Below are 11,813 nucleotides of genomic sequence, written 5' to 3'. Positions count from 1 at the left end.
ATAGGAAAGGAGGCTCACACATCTTTCATATTCATACTACTGACTTCTTTCCCCACAACAGACAAGTCCTGTGATTTTCAGGCTGATATATTTAAATTTGACCATTTACAACAGGGGGAACGCATCCTGACAGCTTGGAGTATTACTGTCAGATACTTTGCCCCCTCTGTTCAATATCAAATCAAATTCAAATTTTATTTGTATAGCCCAAATTCACAAATCACAGTTTGCCTCAGAGGGCTTTACAATCTGTACAGAGACGACACCCTCTGTCCTTCGACCCTCGATTCGAGTGGGGAAAAACTTGCCCCAAAAAAAAGCCCTTTTAACAGGGAAAAAAAATGCGGAAGAAACCTCAGGAAGAGCCACAGAGGAGGGATCCATCTCCCAGGACGGACAGACGTGCAATAGATGTCGCATGTACAGAGCAGATCAACGAGATCACAATGTATTCAATTATAATGGATGGTTGACAGGAATGAAAGCACATAAGAGGCATCACAGCAACAATATGGAAGGAGGCTCACACATCTTTCAAAGTCATACTGCTGACTTATTTCCTCACAACAGACAAGTCCTGTGATTTTCAGGCTGATATCTTTAAATTTGACCATTTACAACAGGGGGAACGCATCCTGACAGCTTGGAGTATTACTGTCAAATACTGTTCCCCCTCTGTTCATATGAAAGGAGGCTCACACATCTTTCAAATTCATACTGCTGACTTCTTTCCCCAAAACAGACAAGTCCTGTGATTTTCAGGCTGATATCTTTAAATTTGACCATTTACAACAGGGGGAACGCATCCTGACAGCTTGGCGTATTGCTGTCAGATACTGTTCGCCCTCTGTTCATATGAAAGGAGGCTCTCACATCTTTCAAATTCATACTGCTGACTTCTTTCCCCACAAAAGACAAGTCCCGTGAATTTCAGGCTGATATCTTTAAATTTGACCATTTACAACAGGGGGAACGCATCCTGACAGCTTGGAGTATTGCTGTCAGATACTGTTCCCACTCTATACCATAGGAAAGGAGGCCCACACATCTTTCAAATTCATACTGCTGACTTCTTTCCCCACAACAGGCAAGTCATGTGATTTTCAGGCTGATATCTTTAAATTTGACCATTTACAACAGGGGGAACGCATCCTGACAGCTTGGAGTATTGCTGTCAGATACTGTTTGCCCTCTGTTCATATGAAAGGAGGCTCACACATCTTTCAAATTCATACTGCTGACTTATTTCCCCACAACAGACAAGTCCTGTGATTTTCAGGCTGATATCTTTAAATTTGACCATTTACAACAGGGGGAACGCATCCTGACAGCTTGGAGTATTACTGTCAGATACTGTTCCCCCTCTGTTCAATATGAAAGGAGGCTCACACATCTTTCAAATTCATACTGCTGACTTATTTCCCAACAACAGACAAGTCATGTGATTTTCAGGCTGATATCTTTAAATTTGACCATTTACAACAGGGGGAACGCACCCTGACAGCTTGGAGTATTGCTGTCAGATACTGTTCCTCCTCTGTTCATATGAAAGGAGGCTCACACATCTTTCAAATCCATACTGCTGACTTATTTCACCACAACAGATAAGTCCTGTGATTTTCAGGCTGATATCTTTAAATTTGACCATTTACAACAGGGGGAACGCACCCTGACAGCTTGGAGTATTGCTGTCAGATACTGTTCACAATTACACACCTTGCGCCGGATCTACTAAGATCCCAAATTGCTTGTACTAATCTGCGTTGGCAATCTAGAAATTTGCGTGTGGTGTTGAACCGCGGTTTGAGGGCGATTTACTAAGAGTGATTGCGTTAATGACAACAGGTGCAAACGTGTTGGAGACACGCCTATTTAAATAAGGGTTTAGCATGTTTCATGGTTTTTTGATTGAGCGCAGCCATTGTGCCCCATATCATCCACAAACTAATTGGTTTGTGGAAAAGTTAAATGGGACAATACAGAGGTAACAGTGCTGTAATTATATTACTTTTACTGTGTATATTTTTGTTGATACATGTAATGTTGAATATCTTTATGATATTGTGAACTGAAAATGTATTTGAAACAAGGTGGCCTACCTATTTATGTGATAATACTTTTCAGGGCACTGTGCAAACTTGTTAACCAACGTCCAGAGAGTTGCGATACATATCTGGATGCTGTGATGTTTGGGCTGAGGACCAAAAAACACATCACAACAAAGTTCTCCCCATTCTTGCTGTTTGGGACAGAGGCCCGCCTCCCGAGTGAGGTTTCCGGAGGATTACAAGTTTGGCTCAGTGTAGGACATATACAGTTAATTCTTAGTTTGAATAACAAATTGAAAAACTATAGTTAATTGAGAATCAGTGTCAATGTTTATTCCACACTATACAATAATTAAGTAATATGCACAGTACATCAATATTTTGTGACCAAGGAAATGTATATAGTTTTTAGTAGAAGGCAAGTGTCCATTTAAATCCTTTAAGGGGACCTAATCTATTTTGTTGACATTGTTGGAAATATGTAATTTTAATGAGATATTCATTACCAAAGTCATAATCAGTATGGAAAGACTATGCTAACAATAATATATTTTTGTCATTACTGTTATAGTTACAGTGATCAGGAATGCTTTGAGATTGTTCCTTACAGTTAATCAACATATTGCTACATTTGTCTCATTCCCACATACAGTCTAATGACTGTAACAGCCAAGCAATAACAATGAAGAAATGAAAATTAAAGTTCTCTTTTACAGATTGACATAAGCGTGGAGAATGACCTTGACCAGGAGGTGCTGTCAGGATGTGCTTTACCTGCTATAATGGAGCTGGATTCAAGACAAATATGATAAAATAGCGATTTATATTTAGCCTATAAATGAATTAGCATTCTTCCAAAAGTCCATAATATTCAAAATGAAGTCTCTTCAAATATAATATTTTTTATTGATAGAAATAACAGTAGTTGGTTGTGTTAATAAAGCACATATGTGCTGTTGTCTCAGTTTAAAAATATAACTAGACAGTCATGAAATTTGGATTTCACTTGTACAATTCAACATCTTCAGCTAACTCGCTAACTAAAGTCAGTTTTGAACCTCAGCTCTCTTCACAGTGCCTCTGTAGCACGAGCGCAACAGGTCGGGGGCGAGCTTTTTGTGAACGCGCGCTTCCTTCGCCCTTCGGGCCATTTCGGAAGGGGGCGGGACGAGGGGAAACGCATCTCCACGAGGAAACAGAGCTCGATACAACACCGGTGCACGCGTCACGTGACCACGAGGAGCCAATAGGCAGCAGAGTTTCATGTCTCTACAGGTGCAGCTCATCAACCAGTAGTCTGACGTCTACACAGTCACTTCTGCGACTCTGCTCCACGTAACTAAACTGTAATAAAGTAACGCGTTACTTACAGGCAGTGATGTAGGTTAGATTGTTAGACTCGGTTCATTTCTCACCTGAGGAAGAGGAGGAGGAAGACTGCGGCTCATGGCTGTGATTTATGTCGCTTTCTTGTTGGTGTGCTGCGTTCAATGGGACAAGACTTTCCTCGCAGCCGGTAAGGAAGAAAACAATTTATTTACTGGAGTTATATTAAGGTTTTTATTGTGAACTCTAGTTTTAAATACTCTTAGTGTGTTGATAGTTTTAGGATTCACCTTGTTATGTTTGTTGAACTATGAGTCAGAGTGACGGGATGCTGGATGGGTAAACACTGGGTCAGTACACATGTCAGTGTGTGTGCAGGGTCACAGTACCACACAGTCACATGATGTTGCCTGGCAACATGGAGACCAGACCCAGACTTTGGACCCGGATATATGTCCATTTGTTTTAAAACAAGGAAAATAAAACAAAGGCAAGTCAGAGAGGAACCAGAGAGGAAACAGAGAGGTACCAGAGAAGTACCAGAGAGGGGGACCAGAGAGGAACCATTGAGGAACCAGAGAGGGACGAGACAGGGACGAGAGAGGAGAGGAACCAGAGAGGGCAGTTGTTCGGGTTATTTGTCGGTTTTGGTCACAAACAGTCACGACGGGCGCATGCGCAGAATACCCTGAAGAACAGGTTTCCACAGGGCAGTGCTCATTAGTCGGCCTGTCTCAGATGTGTTTTAAATGTGTCCTGACACAGGAGCAGTCAGCTGATGTGAGAGTTGTAAGCACTGAACACGTCCTAAAACACCAACGAAGATCCAGTGCTTTTATCTCAGTCAGCAAAAAGCAATTTGCGCTCAGTCTGCCAGGGTGAACGAGTAAACAAGTTCACCTTCATGCACCATTAGACACTCAGTCTTCAGCCAAAAGCTACTACACAGTCCAGTGAAACTCCACAGGCTGTATTCAAAGTGAAGGAAAACCACATCCTCTCTATTCATTGCTGCCTGTACACAACATAAAGTAGAGTTGTAACAATGCAATACAGCCGACACTCAGCCTACTTTGATGTGACCATGACATGACAGTAAGTCAGTTCAGGCCAGGTCATGGCAAGTAGCGACTCAGTTGTTAGTGTCACAGCAAATCCTGGCCTCATAAAGGATCAGTGCTCTGTGTCTAGAGCTGCACAATTAATTGATTAATCGATTAGTTGTCAATAAAGTTGTAGCCATATGCCACTTTCAAGGTATACTGTAATACATACTGCAAATGTACATTTGCTTATATACGCTAATGAATTCTCCCATAATAATCTTAAATTTATATATTCACTATATTTAAAGATTATATTAAGTTTTATGTCTGTCAGGATTAGGGTTCGACCAATATGGCTTTTTCAGGGCTGAAACAGATTATTAGAAATCAAGGAGACAGAAAACTTTTTGGGAACGAGATTCATTTGTAGTAAAATGAAACTCTTTGTGTCAAAATTTCAAACAGCTAGTGATGGTTGTAAGTACAATTTTCAGGTACTTTACTTGAGTACTTTGATTTTCTGCTACTTCCTCTCCACTACATTTATTTGATACATTTAGTTACTAGTTACTTTGCAGATTCAGATTATTCAGTGTTTATAGGCTGTTAATTGTGACGTGTAACGAGTCGGATAGTGTTGTGGGCGGGACATTGTGTGAGAGGATGCTGCATCAGAGCCGAAGTAGCACATTTTTAAATTAGTTCATTTTAACAGCAATCTGACAGAAAAATCAATGATACAGATAATCTGAAAAATGCTGAATACCGGCTCTGATATTTGGCCAGGGCCGATAATCCGTTTACCCGTAGTCAGGACATTTTTTACCTGGATCTGGACTAAAAGTCAGTGGGTATATTCTGGGCCAAGACCCATCCTCCATCCAAGTTTTGTGGAAATCCGTTCAGTAGTTTTTGTTTAAAACTGGCACAGATGAAAACATGACCTCTTTGGTGGAGGTAAAAACCATTAGTTGCAGCTCTGAATGTGTCCCTGACTTGAGCAATCCAAATCACTTTTTATACAGAAAAGTCTGATTGTTGCTTCATTAATGTAACAAGGACTATTCTAACTCCCTCTGTCTCTATTTGTAGCGCAGACCTGTGTGGATGAGAGCAGGTTTAAGGAGCAGGTGCTCTATGTGGGGCAACAGACACCTCCATATCGGCTGAACTGCCCCCTGGAGCTTGTTCAGCCCCAGAGCTCCCCACAGCTCAAGCTGACCTGGCAGAAGGACTGCCAGCAGCTCGTCGCCCAGGAAGGGAAGGCCTCCCTGGAGTTTTCCAGCCTCAGCTTGGAGGACCAAGGGAATTACACCTGTATGCGACAGGACAACAGCACCGCCTCGTTCACTGTGCGTCTCATAGTTAAAGGTACATATTATGTCCACGTGTAAGTGCAATGAAGTCATCTGTGGCTCTCTCTGTAACATGTGATTTGTCTCTGCAGTAAACGCAGAGTTTTTATGTGCTTGAAGAGGCTAGTTGAACGGATACACCTGCAAGAATGCATTTTGTTTCAACCTGCCGTGCAGTGCACATGAAGGCCTCTATTGTCTGGAGTGAACACAGATAACAGTGGTATGTCTTCACACAGAGTCCCAGTGCTCCAAAGCCCCAGAGTTTAAACCCAATGGGGGCCTGACGAGACTCTGGAGGGATGTGGGATCCTCTGTGATACTGAACTGCACCGCCCTCCTCCTCTGGGACCCAGCAGAGGAGCAATGTGACACCACATTGCAGTGGAGGAAAGATGGCCAACCCCTCACCAATCTCACACTCTACACGCAGAATACTTCGTCATGGTGATTTGAAGCTTTTAAGACATCAGTTTTTCATCATTTATAGCGTTCAACCCTGATTCCAAAAACATTGGAAAGCTGTGTGAACCATAAATAAAACACAATGTGATTGTTTGATAAAACTCTTTGTGAGGGACAGGAGATTAATACATGGGCTTGGGAACACTTCATGAAACAGTTGCCACTAAACACAGTTTGTCTGAAAGTAATTGCATTCTGTTTTTATTTTTGGTTACACCGCGTCCCAACATTTCTGGAATCTGGGTTGTACCTGCCTCAAAAACATTATCTGAGAGTGGAACTAAGCTCAAGTTTCCTGTCCTACTTTTCAGGTCTCCTGTTGTCGGCCAGCTGATGGTAAACAGTCTACTGGGGATCACCCTCAGACAGCCGGAAGATTTTGGGCTCTACAGCTGCACAGTGAGGAATGTGTCCTCTGACTTTCGCCTGGACAGTTCAATAAGTAAGACAAGTCAAGATACCTTCCTACATATGTTGGGTCTTTTACATGCTGTCCTGCAACTAGTGTTATCTTCCAAAAAAAAAAAATCCCCTGAAAAAGTTAATATTCGCAATAGCTGCGACCACATACATGCATGCTCACACGGTCATGCAGTCACACAAACAGCCTAATAGATAGTCTGTGTGGCTATGAAGCCACTGCAACACCGTCTTTTTTGTTTACCAGTTGACATGAACAGTTAATCAGCTGTCCTTTGGCTCATGTCAGCCTTTCCACAAAATTCATTTTGCAAATATGTAAAATATGTATCATAGGCCATGTGAATGTTCCTGTTTTTGTCAAAGAAGGCGTCCCAAAGCTTTCCAGTCCCTCCCCCTTAATTAAGACACTCTCCGCAGGTCTAAGTGTGACTGGAGGGTGTAGGGATCAGATTGGAGTGGGGACACCTTCACACACACACACACTTGACCTCCATGGCAAATTTCAGCCTCCTAACAGTGAAAACTGTGGCCACCAAAAGGTGGGAAAAATTTTCGTGGACCGACTGGCTGACCTGCCACGCAAATGGGACGAAGTTGATTGGAGAAAATAGTGAAAGGCAAGACTCCATAAATAAAGAGAAGCACCAGTCATGTCTTGTATCTACACCAGAAAGCGTATGAAGGGACATTGTAGACATGTGCATCAAAAATATGATGAGAGAGCACCACACACTATGACGAATCACTTGCAGTGGATGGATTTAAGGATTTTACATATAGGGACATACTTTGTAATTAAAATATTGGTTGATGATTACATGTTTATTTCCTGCTCAGGCAGCCCCAGCCACACAGCTGCTGTTATTGCAGCCATCCTCCTCCTCCTCCTCCTGGCTGTAGCCGCTGTTGTGTACTCCAGGTGTCACCTGAACATCAAACTCTGGTACAAGAACAACTACGGAGACTATGAACTCAATGGTGAGACTTCTGTTGATGTGATATGAGGTTTCTATACTCATGTATAAGACTGTAGTAATAACACAACTGGTATGCTTGTCTCCGTGTCCTCAGGTGGCAAGTTATACGATGCCTATATCTCCTATGTGAACAATGATCATGACAGGAAGTTTGTCAACTTTATTCTCAAACCTCACTTGGAGACTAAAAATACATACAAGGTGCATCTCAATGAAAACGTAATCCTACCTGGCTCAGGTAAGACTTCTGATATACAACCCATTGTTCATAAAGTTTTTGTCTGTTTTAATCTTCATGACGCAGGATTTTAAGATTCTGCTGTCACAATCATTACCTGATATCCTGCAGCTTGTTCAACCAATTTGAAAAATGTTAATTTTGAGACGGTTCAGCCCTCTGGGTAACAAATTGTTCCCTTTTAACATTGATCTTTGAACAACAATATTATTCATCTCCAGAACCTTCTGCAGAGCTGCTGATGAACATGAGTCGCTCTCGCCGTCTGATCGTGTTGCTCTCTCATGCTTACCTTGAGCAGGACTGGTGCTCCGATAACTTCAGGTCAGACTCGCACAGATTCATTTTAATGTAGAAACAAACAGCCCTTCATATTTTGTGTAAAACAGATTGCAGTGGCATCATTATTAAACACCACACGAGGTCAGTGTTGCTGCTGTTTACTGCAGTGTCTACACTGTGTCCCTTCATGATGTACTATGGCTGTGTGTGTTTTCAGACAGGGCCTTCTGTACTTGTTGGAGTTATGTGAGCGTCCCATCCTCATCATGTTGGAGGGTCAGTCCAAACGCATGAGGCCTGAGATCAAGCAGCTGCTCAGTGAGCATCAGCACTGCCTCACCATACTCACCTGGAGGCACAACTCCGTGGTAAGACGGGAGGGGTCACTAGGGTAAACTGGATTTCAGCAAACTCACATGGAAATAATATGTTATGTTAATATATATACAATATATATATATATATATATATATATATATATGCAGTAGAAATAGGTGCAAAATATGTAGTATGTAGTATAGCTCCCCTTGAAGCCACTATTACGTTAAATAATTTATGTGAAGTATTTTTCTATAAGACTAAATAAATGAGCAGCAATCAGAGTTCAGAAAAAACATATTTTTTTTTGTAAGTATTTAACACTTAAAAACTCACTGATTAAGATCTGCTTCCTTATGGTTTGATCAGATATCATTAAATAGAAGGTGAGGCTGTTCTCACCTTTTGATCTGAAACTGGCTAAATCCTGAATAGTGCACAAAAGTATCGCCTTCCTCCAACTGAACCCAGCATGTACAACCAAATTGCTAATAACAAGAGGCTAATTGAGATTAGCAAGGTCAAAAGTATTATATTGATAGAGCCAAAGTTGAATTTTAATGCAGTTGAAATTATTTTCTAAGCAAGATCAGAAGAAAAACTCCAGCACATTGTCCTCTTTACTTGCAATCTAGGAGACACCATCTCTGGTTGGTTGACTTATTTAGCCAACATAATCGCTTCATGGCGCCAGAGTTTTCTGGCACCATGAAGTGATCATAAATATTTGTTTTGTTTGAATAATGAGTGTCGTTAGTCAGCAGTGTCAGTTTATTGCTGCAGGTATCATTCATAGTATTGATGATGTCAGCCTCAGTTTTGCTCTGTGTAGCTGCGGCAAATAAAAGCATTTCTGTCTCAGAGTAGAAATGTGTTTCAATGTGCAAAACAAATATACATCCAAATAAGAATTAAAAATCTACAAAGTAAACCAAATATTATGATACTTTTAAGTAAAGCCTGGTGTAATGTGCCATGTTTTGTGTCGTGTGTTCGGTGTTCACAGATTCCCTCCTCGGTCTTCTGGAAGGAGCTCGCCTTAGCGATGCCTCGCAAAGTCGTCTTCCGCAGTGAGTCTGCAGGCGACCCTCAGACAATGCTACAGGACGACAAGGACCCCATGCTGTCCCTCAACCCCGACTATCTGGACTGCAGCTCAGACACTGACCCTGCTGGAGATCTGGGTAAGAGCCACAGCTACTGGACCAGAACAGTCCTCAAGCACTATTGTTAGATGCACTCTTTACATGAATATCATTATGCAAAAAAAAACATTTGCGTAAATGAAAAATGCCGTTCATTGTTTTGCACATGCAAATGAAGAAATGTCTACCAAAGCTGCAAGTTGAATGTAATTCAAACTTTTAAACTCAATACTTTGACAATATACTGAAACAACCACCAGGTACTAACTCTGATCCAGAGATGTAAATGCTTGAATATAAAATGTTATTGCCTATATTCAAGCCTCAGCCTGACAGAGACTCTTTTTTCTTTGTCAGCACGCATTAAAACTTAATCTACATGATCTAATTTGAGACTACTTTGAATGAACAAACACAGACTCATGTACAGTTAATCTTTAACCTCAGTACTAGGAAATCCTGTGACATGATGAGGTTTCACATATTTGCTAAAACAGCTTGTCTATGATGTTTTGTATCAAGACATGTGAAGTAGATATAAGGGGGAAATGTTTTCACGTTAGAGGAACAGCTCAGCATTTGCTAACTTGAAGAGTTAGATGAATAGATCAATATTGCTGTTTTATCCTACTCTTAAACATGAAACTACAGGCAGTTAGCTTAACAAAGAATGGAAACATGGACACAGCTAACCTGGCTCAGTCCAAAAGGCAACAAAATCTGCCTACCAGCACATCTCAAGCTCACTAATTAACACGTAACAACTTATTTGTGTATTGACGACAAACATTACAAAGAGTCACTCTGTTAGGTTAATTTTAATATCTTTGGATAAAGCCAGGCTAGCTTTTTCCCCATTTCCAGTCTTTATGCTAAGCTAAGATTATGTTCAGAGTTACAAAACTGCCAAGTGTGGCCACTGTCAAGTTGAGGCCAGCTCAGTTTTGATTTATTTCGCGTCAGTTAGTTTACGGCGTCGTTGTTTCATTTCACAAAAAAACAACCTGTGGTCTGTGGCTTCGTTGCTGAACACACTATAAACAACTGCTGGCTGTGGCTAAATAATAAATCAGGAGTCAAGATGTTTATTCATTATTCCGGTTTGACAAGTACACTTGAGGAATTTTTGGGCGAGTGTAATAGCATTAAAAAGTTTAAGAGTAAAAAAAGGTATTAAAAGGAAAAGGTATAGTAACAGAAATAAGAGTGGTGCTGATCTTCACAAGCAAGAAAGCAAATATATATTTCACAAAATGTCAAACTACTCCTTTAAAGGTGCAATATGTAAGAATGGGCCACCGCTTGAGTTCACACGCCAAACAAGGTGCAACATGTCACCAGAGAAACTGCTAACTGTAGCTGCTATTAGCTGGTTAGCTCAGTAAGCCGTGCAGCCGACCATTAGGACTGGGAACTCAGTGGTTTTAAGAGAAAGGAAGGGCTGGGCTCGCTGATTATATGTCCCTGCAATACATGATACATGATATTTGTTTGTTTTGTTTCGTTTTTTTCTTTTACTAAGTTTCTTATGTATTGCTTCTTTAATGAGTCCAGGTGTGGCATATTGTCCCTATATGGTAAAAAAGTATGGTACCCTTAAATGTGTCTCTTTCTGTTGGGGCAAAAAAGTTTATATGACCAAAACCAAGTCATACAAGTTCATGGGAGTTACAGCTCAAACAGTTCAACACTTAATCAGAGAAAAATATAATGCACTTGCTTTGTTGAAGGATACATGTTTAATCTTTTTTCTCTTTTTGTTGCAGGGCTGCGTCTCCCTGTGTACAAGGCTCTGGCCTGTAAAGCTCCTGTCCTCCCCGCTGCTCCCGTCACTGCAGCTGAGCCCAAACCCTCAGACATCGATGTATCGGACCTGGGATCACGCAACTATGGAGCCCGCTCAGACTTCTACTGCCTGGTCACTGAGGAGGACATGTGATTCACAGTCCCCTCATCTGTTTCTTTCCTGTACAGTGTGTTGTTAAAATCAAAGTGTTACCTTCGTTGTTTCTACTTGCCAAAGACTTTTTTGCTGTTTTTGTTACTGATTTTACTGTAAATTTTACTAGAAATTATCTAAATTATTTGTCAATCAGGAGAATAATTAACTTATATATATATATAATTTTTTAATGATTTTTATTTCACAGCCAAGGTTTCTCATGAAGTCCCCAGCAGAGGGCAGAGCAA

The 11,813-nt window shown here is 41.0% G+C and overlaps 1 protein-coding gene across 2 annotated transcripts; it reads left to right on the top strand.

The window, feature by feature from the left end:
* The first annotated feature begins 3,225 nt into the window (after nucleotides 1–3,225).
* sigirr (single immunoglobulin and toll-interleukin 1 receptor (TIR) domain) lies at nucleotides 3,226–11,625 on the top strand. Of its 2 annotated transcripts, none has more exons than XM_084363279.1 (10): nucleotides 3,226–3,564; nucleotides 5,518–5,791; nucleotides 6,015–6,222; nucleotides 6,552–6,682; nucleotides 7,501–7,641; nucleotides 7,735–7,878; nucleotides 8,100–8,202; nucleotides 8,378–8,528; nucleotides 9,485–9,662; nucleotides 11,390–11,625. In XM_084363279.1, exons 1-10 carry the CDS (start codon nucleotides 3,508–3,510, stop codon nucleotides 11,560–11,562), a joined length of 1,560 nt encoding a protein of 519 aa, XP_084219405.1. In that variant the 5' UTR covers nucleotides 3,226–3,507; the 3' UTR covers nucleotides 11,563–11,625. The 2 variants fall into 2 exon arrangements, with proteins under 2 accessions (XP_084219405.1, XP_084219404.1); XM_084363278.1 differs by having other exon boundaries at nucleotides 5,513–5,791.
* The last annotated feature ends 188 nt before the right edge of the window (nucleotides 11,626–11,813 follow it).

Source organism: Pagrus pagrus (genome assembly GCF_965226575.1).
Source record: "Pagrus pagrus genome assembly, chromosome: 10".
Taxonomy (NCBI): domain Eukaryota; kingdom Metazoa; phylum Chordata; class Actinopteri; order Spariformes; family Sparidae; genus Pagrus; species Pagrus pagrus.
The sequence above is the reverse complement of the archived record's forward strand: the minus strand, read 5'-3'. Positions and strand labels throughout refer to the sequence as shown.